Source organism: Desmodus rotundus, chromosome 3 (assembly GCF_022682495.2).
Source record: "Desmodus rotundus isolate HL8 chromosome 3, HLdesRot8A.1, whole genome shotgun sequence".
Classification (NCBI taxonomy): domain Eukaryota; kingdom Metazoa; phylum Chordata; class Mammalia; order Chiroptera; family Phyllostomidae; genus Desmodus; species Desmodus rotundus.
In genome coordinates this window covers 112,625,739-112,642,800 of record NC_071389.1, presented here as the reverse complement: position 1 = coordinate 112,642,800, position 17,062 = coordinate 112,625,739, and the positions used below count along the sequence as shown (strand labels likewise).

Genomic DNA, 17,062 nt, shown 5'->3' with positions numbered 1-17,062 from the left:
ACATTTAAGGTTATTATCGATAGGTAGTTATTCTTTGCCATTTTTCCCTACCTGTGTTCCTCTCTCTTTCTCTTTTCCTTCCTTTCCTTAAAGCAGTCCCTTTAGCATCTCTTGCAGAGCTGGTTTGGTGGAAGTGTATTCTTTTAGACTTCTTTTGTCTGGGAAACTCTTTATTTGGCCTTCTATCTTGATTGAGAGCCTTGCTGGGTAAAGTAGTCTTGGTTGCCGGCCTCTGGTTCTCATTACTTGGAATATTTTTTGCCATTCTCTTCTGGCTTGGAGCGTTTCCATTGAGAAGTCAGTTGCTAACCTTATTGGGGCTCCCTTGTATGTTACTTCCTGTTTCTCCCTTGCTGCCTTTCAGATCCTCTCTTTGTCTTGGAATTTTGCCATTTTAATTATTATGTGTCTTGCAGTGGGCCTCTTAGGGTTCCTCTTGCTTGGGACTCTCTGTGTTTCCTGGATTTGGGTGACTTTTTCTCTCATCAGATTAGGGTACTTTTCCATCACTACTTTTTCAAACAGGTTTTCTATCCCTTGCTCTTCTTCTTCTCCTTCTGGTATTCCTATTATACGGATATTGTCACGTTTCATGTTGTCCTGAATTTCCCTTATTACCTCTTCATTCTTTCTGAGCCTGTTTTCCTTTTCTTGCTCTTTCTGGGTGTTTTTTTTCTACTTTGTCCTCCAGCTCGCTGATCTGATCCTCTGCTTCATCAAGTCTGCTTTTCATTCCTTCTACTGTGTTCTTCAATTCAGAAATTGTATTCTTCATTTCCTCTTGGCCCTTGTTGATAGTTTCTATTTCCTTTTTCATGTTAATATAGTTTGCAGTGAGTTCATTGTAGTTTCCCTGTAGTTTCTGGTAGTTCTCTGTGAGCTCAGTGAGCTTCCTGATAACCATTGCTTTGAACGCAGTATGTGATAGTTGACTTGCCTCTTTTTCAGTTAGCATTCTTTCTGAGGCTTCCTCCTTTCCTTTCATTTGGTGATTGTTTCTTTGTCTTCCCATTGTTTGTGAGACTCTTCTTGTTAGCCTCTGCTTCTTAAATTGCTCTATTCTGACTCCCTGGGTTTATGATATGAACTTCTATGGCAGAATGCCAATGGGATTCTGTGGTGCTGTCTCCTTAATCTCCTGTGCTCACTGGTCTTGAGCTGACGTTTATGGGTGTAACACGGTCTAACTCTGGTCTTTTCAGCATTCCAGGTTTTATTGTCTCAACTGTGGGAAAAAGAGAAAGGCAGGGGAAGAAGGGAAGGAGGGAAAAGGGGAATAGAAAAGGAAAGGAAGGAAGAAAGAAGGAATGAAGAAAGTTCAGAGGCAAGATAAGAAGGAATTTTAACCTAAATTAAAACAAAAGAATAAATAAAAGAAGGCAGGAAGAAGGAATAAAAAAGGTAAAGGATGGAAGGGAGAAGGAATAAAAAAAAGATAGAAGGACAGAAAGGAAGAAGGAATTCAGGGGGAAAGAGGAAAGAAGAAGAAGGAAAAAAAGAAGTCTTCTGCTGGCTTTAAACTGGTCAGGTTAGTTCTGCTGGTCTTCCTGTCTGTGGAAAGGGAGGGAGTGGTTGGAAGGATTGGTTTCACTTTTCTCCCTTCCTGAGCCACACTCTTCGCTGTTGTTCAGCCTCCAGTCCAGTTCCTCAGGGTCCTTCTGCTCCCCACTAGGCCTTTAGTTCACCAGTTGTGTTGTCCTGGAGTTGCACCAATTAGGGGCAACTCACACTCCCCCTTCTTGCTCTTTGCTGTCTTAGATGCTAGGGGCTCTCAGTGCTGCTATGGGGTGGTTCAGCCCCCTACTGGGTCGAGTCTTTCCAGGGAATGCAGTCTCCCCTAGCCCTGCAGCTCCCCTCTGCTGGGTGTTCTGCCTTAGTCCTAGAGAGCCAGTAGGCCCTGCAGGGCTCTGTGCACAGGGGCTAGGTAGGAGTCGTTCAGAACCAGTGCTTTTAGGTGTGGTCCCTCACAGGCAGCCAGGCCATTGATCAGCCAATCTGCGGCTTTGGGTCTGGGTTGCTCTGGGCCTGAGTCGCACGGGGCTGGCCATTTCCCCGCTTTGGGACTGAGTTGCGTGCATGGCCAGCCAGTCTTCCGCCTTGGGCCTCTGTGTGGGGCAGCTAGCCTCTGCTCCCAGTGCGCACCCACCCGAGGTTTCAGGTGTGGGCACCCCGCCGGAGTCTCAGGTGTGGGTGGCCAACTGGGGTTTCAGTTGTGGGTCCCCAGTCCACTAATCTGGGTGTGCGCAACCAGGCTTCAGGTGAGCGCTGGGGCTGCTTACCCCAAGTTGACCGTCCAGGGGCTGAGGGGGGAGGGGCACCAGAGGCCTCGGCAGCTGCGGAGAGTTCTCTAACTAACCGCTGAGTGCCTCTATTTTCTTTTTCTTTTTGAGAAATTCTTCCTATTCAAACCACCCTGGTCCAAACAAGCACCTGGCTGCTCTCACAGCTCAGCCTGGCTCTCTCCCAAGAATCCTGCAGCAGACCCTGCGCCCGGTGCCAGGGCTTCAGCCACCCTGGTCCCCGCGCAAGTCCCAGGGACCTTATTGTCCTTAAGCACTCTTCTTACCACCTGATCTTTCAATGTCCTCTATCTTTGGTCTCCGATCTTCATATATGCTGGAATACCGTTGACTGTTGGCTCTGCTCCTCAGATCAGCTAGGTGTTTCACTGGTGTTGAGGGGAAGTGGACTCCACTCCCACCTATCTCGAGGCCATCTTCCCGGATCAAGTAAAATCTTAAACTGTGTTCAATAACCATATTGCTAGAAACAACATTGACACTGTTATTTTCTCTTTTTTTAATTTTTATTGTTATTCAATTACAGTTGTCTGCATTTTCTCTCCATCCCTCCACCCCACCCCAGCCAAACACACCTCCCTCCCCCCCCTCCACCCTCCCCCTTGATTTTGTCCATGTGTCCTTTATAGTAGCTCCTATAAACCCCTCTTCCCACTGTCCCCTCCCCATTCCCCCCTGGCTATTGTTAGATTGTTCTTAACTTCAATGTCTCTGGTTATATATTGTTTGCTTTTTTCTTCTGTTGATTATGTTCCAGTTAAAGGTGAGATCATATGGTACTTGTCCCTCACCGTCTGGCTTATTTCACTTAGCATAATGCTCTCCAGTTCCATCCATACTGTTGCTAAGGGTATACGCTCCTTCTTTCTCTCTGCTGCATAGATTTCCATTGTGTAAATGCACCATAATTTTTAGATCCACTCATTTGCTGATGGGCACTTAGGTTGCTTCCAGTACTTGGCTATTGTAAATTGTGCTGCTATGAATATTGGGGTGCATAGGTTCTTTTGGATTGGTGTTTCAGGGTTCCTAGGGTATAATGACACTGTTATTTTCAAACTATATTGACTGATAATGCAAATGATATTTGTTAATGTAAGTAGATACCAATATTTTCAGCAAAAGAGAAAAGAGATGCAAATTTTTTAAATCAGAGTTTAGATGTGATGCTAAATTTGAATTGAAAATATCAGTGAGCTTATGATGTATTTTCTCTGAAAGAAACAAAAAGAGAATCCCAGCTCTGTCCATAGGAAGGACCAACCTCAGTGAGCACTTCAGATCTATATTGTGAATTTTCAACGTCCACATTAAAAAGTCCTCATTAAAATGAGTAGTGATCCTTGGAGAACTGTCTGATTCCAGGTCAGGGGCATGAAATGCACGGAATTACCCAGGAGTATCTTGTCATGACAGAAAGCAAGAAGTTACTGAAGACTAAGGAGGCCATGCCAACAGGATCCCCGAGCCAAACTGATGAGGCTCTCACTGGCTAAAGGCAGGACAATTAGAGAATCAAAAGTCATAATAACTGCAACGAATTAAAAGACATTAAATATTTTTAAAATCCTGCGTTCACAATGGTACTAAAAAAGAGATTTTTTTGGTCATCCTTTGAAAATGTGAAGATTCATTATACTAAAATTCATTATACTAAAAACTGATAAATAAACAAAGACTTAATTACTTATTCTGCCTCTTCTGTACAAATTGTATCTCAGGATAACCAAATATTGATAAGGAACATCCCTATTTTGCAACCTTTAGTCAATCAGATAGTGTGTGCTTCTTGATAAAGAACATACCACCAGAATCTAATGAGGCCCCAAAGTCTGCTAGTTTATAACACATGGGACAAGGGAACATGCTAAATAACAACACAGCATTGCAATCAGCCTAATCCAGAATGCTAAAACCAATGCTAAATGACCTAGTTCAGCAAATAAATTGCAGGGAAAAAACAAGGAGGGAGGGAGAGTGGAAAGAAAAAGTTTAAAGAAAGTAAAGATGACTGATAATGGGTATGGGGTTTCTTTTGGGGATAATGAAAATGTTCTAAAATTGACTGTGGTGTTGGCTCCACAACTCTGAATACTAAAAACCGTTTAATTTTACACTTTAAATGGACTAATTTTATGGTACATAAATTACAGTTTAATAAATATCTGTATTGGGAGAGAGAAGAAAAGAGACATGTCAACCATGGACCCTCGTCAGGTTCTAATTTAAACAAATTTTTAAAATTCATGAGGCTATTGGATTATTTGATGACATTAAAGAATTGTGAGGGGTTAGGTATGATAATGGCATTGAGGATTTTTTATTCCTTATATTTTAATCATAGAAATTGAATTATTTACCAATGAAATGGTATTTTGGATTTGTTTCAAAAAATCTAATTGAAAGGCTGAGGGAGGCTATAGAAGAAACAAGATTGGCATGGGTTGGTTATTGTTGAAGCTGAGTAATGGGTGCAAAAGTCTCATTAGACTGTTCTCTCTACTTTTGAATGAATAGAGAATTGCATTGAGAAACTTTTTAAAGATACACAGGCACTTACATCTCAACCCCAGAGATTCTGGTCTCTACAGTAATGGAGGGAAGACACCTCCTTTGCATCTCCAGACCCTTTCCTCAGTGATTTTACATAGTGTAGAGCAGGTGTTTTAGTCCAGCACCAGGTACTATCTGTTGACATCCTATGGTACAGCCTTCATCACAGAATTCCATTAGGGAAACCTCAACAGTCATACAGCTGAGCTTTGATGAAAAAAAAAAGTGCTTCGCCTTGCCAATGCTTTAGGGGTTTATTTAAAGATTTTCATTTTATTTTTATTTTTAGACAGTGGGGAAGGGAGGGAGAAAAAGAGGGAGAGAAACACCAATGTGTGGCCTCTCACACGCCCCTTCCTGGGGACCTGGCCTGCAACCCAGGAATGTGCCCTGACTGGAAATTGAACTGGCTACCCCTTGGTTCTCAGGCCGGTGCTCAATCCACTGAGCTACACCAGCCAGGACTCAATGCTTTAGGTATTGAGTACCTTCTACATTCACTAAAAACACCAATCCAGGCACTGAGAGAAACTGGATGATAGCCTGCAATAAATTGTGCTAGCAGCAAGACTATTAATAGTTAGAAGTGATTAAATGAAGCCATATATGACTAGTTCACAGCTAATATTATATTCAATGGTAAAAATGGCAAAAAGCTAAAAGCTTTTCCTCTAAGATAAGAAACAAAACAAGGATACCCACTCACATCACTTTTATTCAGTATAGTAGTGGAAGTCTTGGCCACAGCAATTAGACAAGAAAAAGAAAAGTCACCCAAATTGGAAAGGAAGAAGTAAAACTTTTTATTTGCAGATGACATGGTATTGTATTTAGAAACCCCTAAAGACTACACACACACACACACACACACACACAAAACTGTTAGAACTAATAAAACAAATTCAGTAAAGTTGCAGGATACAATATCAACATACAAACATTAGTTATTTTCTACACTAATAACAAACTATCAGAAAGAGAAGTTGAGGAAACAATCCCATTTACAATGACATCAAAAGAATAAAATACTTAAGAACAAATTTTACCAAGGAGGTAAAAAACCTGTACACTGAAAACTATAAAATGTTGAAGAAGGAAATTTTAAAAGACACAAATAAATAGAAAGATATTCCATGCCCATGGATTGGCAAAATGTCCATAGTAACCAGAGCAATCTAAAGAGTCAATGCAATATCTATCAAAGTTCCAAGGACATTTTTCACAGAAATAAAACGAACAATCTTAAAATTTGTATGAAACAACAAAATACCCCAAATAGCCAAAGCAATTTTAAGAAAGAAAAAAGCCAGAGGCATTTCATTTCCTGATTTCAAACTACATTATAAAGTTATAGTAATCAAAACAGTATGATATTGGCATACAAACACATAAATCAATGGAACAGAATAAAGAGTCCCCCCAACACCCACATATATAATTTATGACAAAGGGGCCAGGAATATACAATGGGGAATGGATGGACTCTTCAAAAAAATGGTGTTGGGAAAACCAGGCAGTCCCAGGCAAGAGAATGAAACTCAATCATTATCTTACATAAATCACAAAAATCAGTTCAACATGTATTAAATATTTTGAACATAAGACTTGAAACCATAAAACTCTAAGAAGATAACATAGGGAATAAATTCCTTGACATCAATCTTGGCAAAGATTTTTTGGATTTGACACCAAAAGCAAAGGAAGCTTAAAGCAAAAATAAACAAGTAGAACTACATGCAAATAAAAAGCTTCTGCCCAGCAAAGGAAAAATCACAAAATGAAAAGGCAGTTCCCAGAATGGAAGAAAATATTTACAAATCATTTATCTGATAAGGGTGTCCGTTTATCTGTTAATATGCAAAATAAAGAATTCACACAACTCAATAGCAAAAAAAACACATTTTCTTTTAAGGACAGAAGATCTGAATAGATGTCTTTCCAAAGAAGACATATGACTGGCCAGAAGGTACATGAAAAGATGCTCAACATCTCTAATCACTGGACAGAAGCAAATCAAAACCACATGAGATATTTATTACCTCACACCTGTCAGAATGTCATAAAAAAGACTAGTGATAACAAGAGTTAGCACTGATAATAGTGTGGATCCTGAGAAAAGGTTCTCCTGGTGGCAAACAGGGCTCAAATTAAAAACAAAACAACAACAACAACAATAAAACAGCCTAGCAGCTAAAGGACATATGCCAGACACATGCAATCTTAAAAAAAAAAAAAAAAAAGTGAAACACAATCAGAGCAGGAAAGTGGTTGCTGTGGGTGGGGGATGGGGCGAGGTTAGTGAAAGGGCACAGGTTTTCAGTTACGAGAGGACTAAGGTCTGAGGATCTGCCGTAAAGCATGATGACTATAGTGCTAACACTGTATTGTATAATTGAAATTTAGTAAGAGAGTAGAATTCAAGTGTTCTCACACACAAGGAAGATAAATATGTGAGGTGATAGATGTGTTAATTAACTGGGTGGGGGAATCCTCTCACAATGCAGATGTGTATCAAAGCAAGACAATGTACACTTAAAATATCTTATAATTTTATGTCAATTATACCTCAATAAAGCTGAAATTTTAAAAAAGAGAAAGAGAGAGATGATGACTACCACCCTGGTGAATTACCATAACAATATGTCTTTGAGACCATGAAAAAAATTGGTTGAGCATCAGCTTGGCTAATGGATTTTTTTTTCAAATCTGTTGGCAAGGTCATGAATTCTAGCAGGATTGCTTAGGTCGATGTCGACAGTGTGAATATGCAAAAAGCTAAAGTGTGAGGTGCTGAGTATGTGTTGGTCATGAGAAGTCACTATTCCTTAGGTCCCAAGACAAAATCTCTCTTCCTGAGTCCCCCAAAAGCTGAGCGGACAAATCAGAAGCTACAGCTGAAGAGGAAGAGAAGCATAGGATAAGGGGATCCCATTAACAAGGAGGATGCTGCCCAGCAGAGCCCCACTCCCAGTCAGATGGCCAGGTGCTAGAGGGCCTTGGGGTCTTCCCTTCTCCATGTGCCCTCCTCCTGGACCTGCCACTGTGCTGCGTGGTGGCAACACCTGCTCTGTCTGCCTGTCAGGGACTACCAGCACGTGGCGGACATGGCCTTCCTGGGCACCCGGGCCGGCCTCCTGAGAAGCAGCTTGTTTGTGGGCTCTGAGAAGATCTCCAACAAGTAAGTCTGCTGAGAGCTGGGAGCAGGGCGCCTGCAGCGCACACCTGTGGCCGCAGGGGCAGGTAGGGTTGGGGACTGCTGGAATGCATGGAGGCTAGAAGGACTGCCATTTCCAGAGTGGGAGAGTCAGAAAGCTAACCCTTCCACCCAGGCTTGGACTCGCCCTGAAGGTACCCCCAGGAGGGAGGGCAGCCCAGTCTGGCAAGAGAGACCCAGAGACCTTGACGTTGGGAGGGTTAGTCAGAGGTTCCCTTCTACAGAGGGAAGCCCAGAAATTGTTTTCCCCCAGGGGCTGGTCTCTATTTGACAGCCTAAATCTTCTGGCCACAGCCCATCCTTTCTTGACACCTCCCCCTTCCCCTAAGCCAACAGCTCTTAACTGGGGGTAATTTGTCCCCACCCCAGGGACATTGAGCAATGTCTGGAGACATTTTTGGTTGTAGAAACTGGAGGAGGGGTGCTTATTACTGGCATTTAGTGGGCAGAGGCCAGGGATGCTGCTAACCATCAGATGGCACACAGGACAGCTCCTGACAACACCACGCCAGTAGTGTTGAGACTGAGAAACCCTGCTCCAAGCAAAGCCTGATTCTAGGAGAGTCCTGCCATGCCTAGGGACCCACCAGCCCTGTGTCCTCCCCACTGAGTGCTGCAGCAAGAGGAGAGTGGGAGCCCAGAGGAGGGTCAGGAAGGGGAGGGGTGAGCAGAGCTGCCTGTGCTCTGCAAACCACGAGACTCAAGTAGACTAGGCAGGGCCACTAGGCATCTAGAGGAGAAGAACTGAGGGGGCTCCTGAGCAGACGTGACCCCACAGTCCTCACCTCCCACCCACTGACCGTTCCTCCCACTAAATCCAAGCGCACTTAGCAATGGAGAGCCATCTTTGAGCTTCTTCCAGGACTCTGGGACAGATCCACGCTTGATAGAAAGCTGAGTCTTTCTAGGAAAACAAATGGAGTTGCTTTTCCCTCTCCCCACCTCCCCTCATTCCCTTGGAAGTGGAAACAGGGAGAAGCATGCTGCCTTGCTACCCTTTCCCAGGGCCCTGTCAGAGACCAGCAAAGAGCTCAGATGGACTGGACTGATAGGAGACTGTGGGTTCACCCTATGGCCTTGACCAGTGTGGGAAACTTTCCTACCCAAGCTCACTACCCACCAGTACCTCCTCACCCCCTTAAACTGTACTCCAATCAGAAAACACAGATGTCTTTGTCAAGCCAAGGTCGGACAAGTGCACCACACTGACAGTGCAAAGAAGGAAAGCATCTCGGCATTCCCCTGTGCCCTCTCTCTCTAAAAGACTTCTGAGAATGGAAGAGGGAAACCTCAGACAGACAGACCTAGCCACCATAAAGGGCCTCACATGCCCTTCACAGCTCCCTTCCCCTAAACTGTGATAGGACTGGCAGCCCACGAATTGTGCAACAAGGCAGGTCTGCTTCTGGAACATGTAAACCAGGCAGTCTTAAAATCCCACCTCAACCATCCACCTTGTGGGTTATCCACAGTAACGTTTCTAATCCCCACCAGTTTCTCCTTGCCTCCCACTCTGCTTCTGGACCAACACTCTCTTCTGCCGGCTGCTGTGTGTTCAGGGAATGAAAACCATAATTAGCAAGATAAAGCTGCCCAAAAAGAGAAAACTCATGATGCATTCTAAAACCTAGAGGCAATGGCTTTGAAGTAACCACTTGGGGGGAATGTATGCTCCTGTATTAGCTCGGTGGTGGAGGTGACTATACAGTTTCCTCACTTAGACATGTCAATTAGTTAGACAAAAAGAAATTAGGCTATATCCAAAAGAAAAAACCTTGCAGGCCAAGCCGTTTACATAAGAATGGAAAGTATTCTTTCAAACTACAAGCTTCATACCTCTTCTAGCTACTAATGTGCCATCAGATGTAATGACATTTGACTCTGGAAGAGGCAGGAATTTCTGGGGACATTGTCTGGAGCACCACCAACTAGGAGCTCATATTTTGTACCTGCAAGTCCACCAAAGCAGAGGGGAATCATTCTCTTGGCCCAGCCATATAGCTGTGTGTGGAAAAGCAAAGAGAGAGAAATGCATCCCCAGATTTGAAGGGAAGAACCAAGTCTTTCTCTTTGCAGGAAGTTTCTGACCCCTGAAGACAAGGCCAGCATGTTCACCATGGACCACTTCCCTCTGTGGTACCGCCAGGCCACTGAGCAGCCTGCTGGCAGCTTTGTCTTCAACCTCCATTCGGCAGAGGATCCAGGTAATCCACACCCCGTGCTGCTGGGCCAGGCAGGATCGGGGTGTCCCTCCTCCTCCTGTGCTCTTAGTGATATAAAGCAGAACGTCCAGACCTCTAGGTTCCCTCCTACCTTCTTCCTGGCACATAGTAGTAACTTGAGAAAGCTCGCTGGGGCCTTACCACACATCTGGTCTCTACCCTGCTTATAGGACGGGTCATTGTATTCCATGGCCAACAGTCAAAATTGATTGTTAAAAATCCAGCATGGAACAAAAGAAAGAGATCTAACCAAAAGTCAAGAAGATCTGGATTCTAGCCCAAATTCCAAATAGAAGGATATTGGACAAGTTAATCTCTAAGACTCTTCTATTTCTAAACATCTGAGTATCCTTGAAAGTTCCTTAAACCACCCAGGTGAAAGTAACACTTTATTCCACTGGGGATGGCCCATACTTGCTGAGGCCACTCCCCCCACAGGCTCTCCTTCCCCTGAAACAGGGAAAGCAGCCTGGGCTTTACTCCCTGGAGTCTCCCAGGGGCAGCAACACTGAGCTCCTGACCTGTGCCTCAGAAACTTCCTCTAATAATGGGGCACCTCCCACTGTCAGGCCATGGTGGGTCTGGGGCTTGAAAAGTCGGAGGTGGGGCAGCCAAGGCCAGGCCCCGTGGACCAAACCAGCAAACCCTTACTAGTCCAAGGACCAGGAAGGGTTTCAGAGCTGTAGGCACCCAACTCCCCCAGCCCCAACTCTGAAAAATGTCCCCAAAAGGAAAAATTAAGTGACCTTAACAGAGCACCACAAAACAGTAGAATGCTTAGAACAGAAAGGAGCTTTGGAAGGCACAGAGCCTCACATTCTTGACTTACATCTGAAGAGACTGTGGCCTGTAGAGGTGGAAGGCCTCATCCAGGGGTCCAAGAGTTTGAGCAGAGCAAGCTCTCCACAAGGTCACCGCTGGGGAAGCTGATCCCATCTCAGGAGAGCATGAGGGCCTAGAAAGTATCCACACCCAGGTCAGAGCTGAGGAGGAGGAGGGACAGAAGGAGGAGAGGGTAGGACTGAAAGCATCTGAAAGGAGAGGGGCGGGCTGGGAGCCAATTGGAATGAAGAGTTGCAGTTCTCCTTCAAGATGTCTCCCACCAAAACCCTTCTGGCCATCACTTCCACCATAGCCATCCTCCAGCTTCCTGGTGGAGAAATGCCCCCAGCTGACAGTCAGGGATGCCCAGGCTCCCTTGGGCTCCTCTGGAGCTGCAACAGCAAGAAGGCAGTCACCTCTGCATCCTTTGGATGCCTTTTTCTCCTTGTGCTTAAGCCCACCTCTCTATCCTGTGCCTGTTCCCTCCACCTGAGGTATCACTAACATGATTTACAAAACTCCTTACCACACATAACACACTTAATCTGCACAACCCTATAAGATAAGTGCTGTTATCATGCCTCTTCTTATACAGGGAGAATCTGAGGCTTAGAGAAGTTCTGTGTCTTGCCCAGGGTCACACAACAAGGGAGCCACAGAGCCCAGACTAAAACCAAGGTCTGCCCACGGATGTTTGGGCTCTTTTACTGCACCAAGTGGAAGGCAGGAAGGGGATGGGGGCGACAGGGAGTGCAGTTGCTCCTAGTGAAAGCTCAGATGGAGGTTCTCAAAGCCAAGGTGAAGGTTTGCCTCTCACACTGCCCACCCTGAGCCAGAATGAGGTAGCTCTTTCTTCCTGGCACCATCTACAGCAGCACCAAGGGCTCCCCAATGAGGGGCTCACACGGGGTCCTGGGAACCTTCTCTGGCCCCTGGCCCCAGCCCAGGATGGCGCTCTCTGCTGCCAGCATTGTCACTGGGAGGTGCCTGCTGGTTGCTGGGGGAGCTTTTTGTGGCAGTGAGGTAGGAGGGCGGGTGGGTGCGAACTAAGTTGCAAGAAAAGAGGGAAGCTGGCAACCCAAAAAGAGGGCCGGTTGAGTTGGGAGGCAGGAGCTCACTCCTTTTTCACACCCTCGCTCATGCATATGTTTAGAGACACGTGGACACCTCTGCACACGCCCATTCTCCCCCAAAGAAAGAAAACAACAATTTTATTTTAAGGGGAGGAGGAGCCCCAAGGAGGCAGAGGAGTCAGCTCGGGGGTGTAAAGGCTTCCCTCTGCCTCTCCATGCTGACTCCGCTGCCCTTTGACTGAGCCTGGTGGGCTGAGCCTGCCCACAGCTCTGTCTTTTGTCGGTGCCTAAGAAACCCACCAGCATAGAGCAAAGTCTCTTGGGCCACCCCGGGCCTGCTCCACCAGCAAGTGGTAGTTCATTCATTCACCCCAGGTGCTGTACTAGGTAGCTGCTAGGTGACCCAGGTGCTGACACTCCTGATATCCCCAGAGACTGTCATTATGGTCGCCATACTTTCATGTGGGTGTTTCCCACAGCCTATGGAGCATACATACAATGGAAGGTCTGTCCAGGAAAGCAGCCTGAGGGCCTGGAGAAAACCACAGGGGGTCAGCCACCTCAGTATCTTTCAGAAATTTCTAGAAAGCAAACCGACAAAGCCTACTTCTTTATCTATTGTGGTCCCTTGCAGGTTCTTCATGGCAAATTCCTACAATCAAGATAATGTCACACATTTTAGGTTCCTAGAATCTGAGTAACTTTAAAATTCTGTGGGTTATGTGATTACAGCAAGTTGGGATGGGTAATCTTAGCAAAATAACAGGTAGGAGAAACCAGTGGTTAATTTAACTTCCATTTCAAATGACACTGTAAGAACAGCCAGCGCACAACAAGATTCTCATGACCTGTTTGTTTCAACTTTCACATAATAACGTTCTAACAAGAAGCAAGTGATCAAATTTTGCCCCTTTCTTGGAATGTTTAGTAATGGAACTTGACCTGTAGATATAAGAGTGCTCTGGAAAGCTAATCCAGGCCCATGAATGGATGAGAATTAAGAAGCCCAAGGCCATGTACTAGCTTGTACCAGCTCAGAGCCAGAAAGCTCTGTTGAATGTAGAGCTGAAGCTGCCACCCACATGCTGCACCTTTGGTGGCCTGATTCCTAAAAGAGATGGAAAAGCAACTCGAGGAAAGTCCCTTGCCCTTCAGGAGCCTGGCAGTGTCCTAGAAGTGCAGGATCCAGCTGCAAAGCCAGGGAAAGACATGACTGGACAGTGGTGTGATGGTGGTGAGTGGGCCAACAGCAACCAGGACTAACAGAGAGCCTCGACTGTGTCGGCTCCAGCCAGCCAGCCTTCTGTGCCCGATGCAGCCCTGGCATCTGGCTTCCTGAAGGGGCTGTCAGGGTTGCCCTGACACATGTGACTGATAAAGGACAATCCAGGATCTGCAACTACCAAGTCCTGGAGCACAGCCTGTCCTTCTAGAATGAGTCATTTTATGCAACGCAACTCTTCTGGTTGGAAGCCGTGTCAGGAGGATAGTCACAGTAGGCTCCCCAAGTTCAAATGAGCAGCAAGCAGACAGATATGCTGCCGGAGACAGAGCAAACCCACAGTGTCCTAGTGACACTGGCAGTACTGTGTTGTCCAGGTGGGCAGGGGCCACAACATACATGTATTTATCTATCAGGTCCAGATTTGCACAGAGAGGGGGCAGCGCCTGGTCCTCAGGAGGCACTCAGCCAAGACCAAGGTCAGTGGTGGCAGAGCTGTCACAGCAACAATTTCCTCAAACACCCTTTCAGTGGTTTGAGGATGTCCCCACCTACTATTTACACTTATCTGGTTGGCCGACCCCAACCACTGCTCTTCCCCAGTTGCTGAGAAAGTGACTCAGCAACTTTTGTTTCTCCAGAAGGTCCAGGTGAGCCAGTGGTGGTAACAGCAAGCACAGCTGTAGCCGTGACCGTGGACAAGAAGACAGCCATTGCTGCAGGTAGGGGCTGCCCTTTGTGCCACTGAGGCTGGGAAGTTGTGAGTCAATGTTAAGAATAAGGCACATGGTAATAGCAGGAGGACTTCTGCCTATGGTCTGCAGGGGTCACAGTCCTCGGCTGTAAGTTTTCTCAGGTGAAATATGGGACTAAGTGTAGTGAGGTCTTCTCAAGCTATTTTGTTTATAAAACAGTAAAACCTTAGATCTAAAAGAGTTTGTGAAATTAGTAAAATGAAACCCAGAGAGGTTAAGAGTTCTGCTGAAGGTCACACAGGACAGAGACTGCAATCCAGACCTCCTTTCCACCCCTCAGCATGCTGCTTCCCTCTTCCACCACCTTGGGTCTAGTATCCCTCTAGAGAAAGAATGGGGCTGTGACTCAAATCCTAAAATAAGAACTCAATATGTGTGTTCAGCATGTGCCAGGCACCTAGGAATCTGCCTCTCATACATGTTCTCATTCAGCCCTGGGAAGCCAAAATCCAGGGAAGCTAAGACTTTTGACTCTGTTTTACAGACGAAGAAACTGAGACACAGAACAGTTATTTGCCCAAAGTCTCACAGCAAATGATTGATAAAGCTAGAATTTAAACTGAGATCACCTCTCATAAGGCCCAGGTTCACTATCCTGTGTTACCATTTGCCTCAAATGTGATGAGAGCACCCGATGACCCTCACAAGCTCCCTTGGCTTTGTAGCTTCTTAGTGCCTCAAAAAAAGCCCCGGGCATCTCTGTCTTGTTATCTGACAGCTATCAGGCCTGAGTGGTGAAGCCTCCTTATCCTGGTTTCAGCTTCCATGTCTCAGATTCAGCTGTGTTCTGAAAAGCTGCATGATCTAGCGGGCACTCGAGCATCAGCCACCATGCCTCCATGACACGGGGACCTGACCTGCTTTCCAGGAACCCCTTAGCTTCCCAGGAAGGACTCAGCAGCTGGAGTGGGGCAAGGCAGGAGAGATCTGTGCACCTTCTCCCCTCAGGCTGAATACAGGGCAAAAGGAATGGAGGAACAGGCTGGGCTAGGCAGAGAGGGTCTGACCCTGCCTTCCTGTCTCAAGGAGGGACCAGGGCCATCCAGAGTCAGGCTCCTGGGCTGCTTTCGCCCCGGGGATAAAAGGTGGGAAGAATGACTTGGTCTGATGTTGCTCAGCACCTGTGTTAGGAAACACCTGCACCATGGACGGTCTGCAGGATGCACAGCACAGCATTTAGAAGGCACCCAAGCCATTTTGACCACCCTTTTTTTTTTAGTCCATGGCAGGCTAATTCTAGACCCATTTCTGAGCCAAATTATGACCCCAAACTTGTCTCCTTAAAAACTGTTCTGTGGTCCCAGCTGAGTCTGTGCCTGTCCTACTCCCTTCACATCATGGGCCTTCTCAGCTCCCGCACACCTCAAAGTCTAGGAAAGAGAAGGGATATGGGGTCAGGCTGCTGGCTCTGCTTTTCTGCACTCTCCAATTATTTGCAATCTTTTTTAACTCAGAGCTGAATTGGAGCTGTAAGGGGTTGCCATAGAAACTGTGTCCTTCCTGGTGCCTCTGGTTTAGTGCACTGCAGACAATCCCTCTGACGCTCTGGGATGCATAGATGTGACGAGAAGAAGATGAGGCACTGGATACCTGATATTTTACTTATTTGGGGAGTCTCCTTTTTTAATTTCCTCCCCCTGGCCTATGGCTCAGCCTCCCTGATCCTGGGGCCTATGGGGTCCTATAGCTCAAGACAGGGTAGGCAGCTTGGTTACTATCCCAGCACATTCATCCCTTGGAATCTGGTGGCATTGTGTGAGTGTGAGCTCCAGGATTGGGTGAGCCTGTGCGATTTTGTGCACCTCGGAGGCCAGCTCCATGCCAGGAAGATACATGTATAATGCCATGGATTTGTGCAGAAGGGCAGATGAATGAAGAGGAATTATTTTCATCTCTAAGCAAGTGATTTATCAACAGTTTTCACAAAATTTCTATAAATCTAACTTTTAATCAGGATCTATTTTCAATTCTCCATGACCTCCAAGCCCAAGTGAGGGAATATTGCCAAACACAATGATAGTGGCACTATAATCTGCTGTGGTTCTCTAGCACACATCCTGCAGTGCACATGGACCCCGACAGAGGCCTTCGTGTGGTGGGCCTGCCGTCTGGAGCTGCGTGAGGCTCCTCTCCTTAGAGTTCTGCCCCCCAGTGAGTGCGTCTGGCTGAAGACCTATGTGTGCACTGTGGATGGCAACTTGAGTAATGAATCTGTGCATTGGCCAGACTTGTGCCACACTTGTGAGGGGCCTTGTCCTCTGCTTCTGCAGTGGGGCTTGGGGCAGACTTGGCACTCGGGGCTGCTATAACTGTTAAGGCTACAGGAGGGCAACACCCCACAGTCATCACCACCTAGAATGGGGAACAGCTCAGTTCTACCAGGAGGCCAGCTGAGCCCCCCAAGTGGGGACGCTGATGGTCTACTTCTCCCTGGGATTTTCTCCTGGCTCATTGGAGTACCCTCCAAAGAAAGGCTGGGAAAGAGACTAACGAACCGGATAGTCCAGGCCCAGTCAACCAGAGGCCAGTTGAGGACTGGAGGAGGGTCACTGGGGTTTGGGTGGCCAAGAAACCCTAGAGGCCTCGCTTACTCCCTCATCTCCTCTCCTGATTCCCCTCCCCAGCCCCCCAGTCCAAAATCCTAACTCCCTGCCTGCTGAGGTGGAGAGATCATATTTGTAAGCCCAGAGTGTCATCTGCCTGTCCCTGAAGTCAGTCTTGGAAGTGAAAGATGGTAATAAGAGAAACGGGGCTCCTCCTTCAGGTCAGCAAACCTCCCCAACCTCACTGCAGCTGATAAAACCCAGTCCACAGGGAAGTCCCCTAATTGCTCATAGGGAGTATCCCCCACCCCCGTTATACAGGGGAGTGTTTCTGGGCAGATGTATGCCTTCCTGCCAC

At 46.4% G+C, this 17,062-nt stretch overlaps 1 protein-coding gene across 2 annotated transcripts in view; it reads left to right on the top strand.

Annotated features, from left to right (window-relative positions):
• The window catches only part of CACNA2D4 (calcium voltage-gated channel auxiliary subunit alpha2delta 4), a 130,564-nt gene that overhangs the window by 70,837 nt on the left and 42,665 nt on the right, over positions 1-17,062 (top strand). Inside the window, exons 24-27 of one of the 2 annotated variants that reach the window (XM_045195517.2) lie at positions 7,936-8,031; positions 10,144-10,271; positions 13,823-13,885; positions 14,048-14,128. In XM_045195517.2, the coding sequence (XP_045051452.2) occupies positions 7,936-8,031; positions 10,144-10,271; positions 13,823-13,885; positions 14,048-14,128 (368 nt within the window). The remainder of the gene's footprint in view (positions 1-7,935; positions 8,032-10,143; positions 10,272-13,822; positions 13,886-14,047; positions 14,129-17,062) is intronic. The other variant, XM_045195430.3, reaches the window with a different exon arrangement.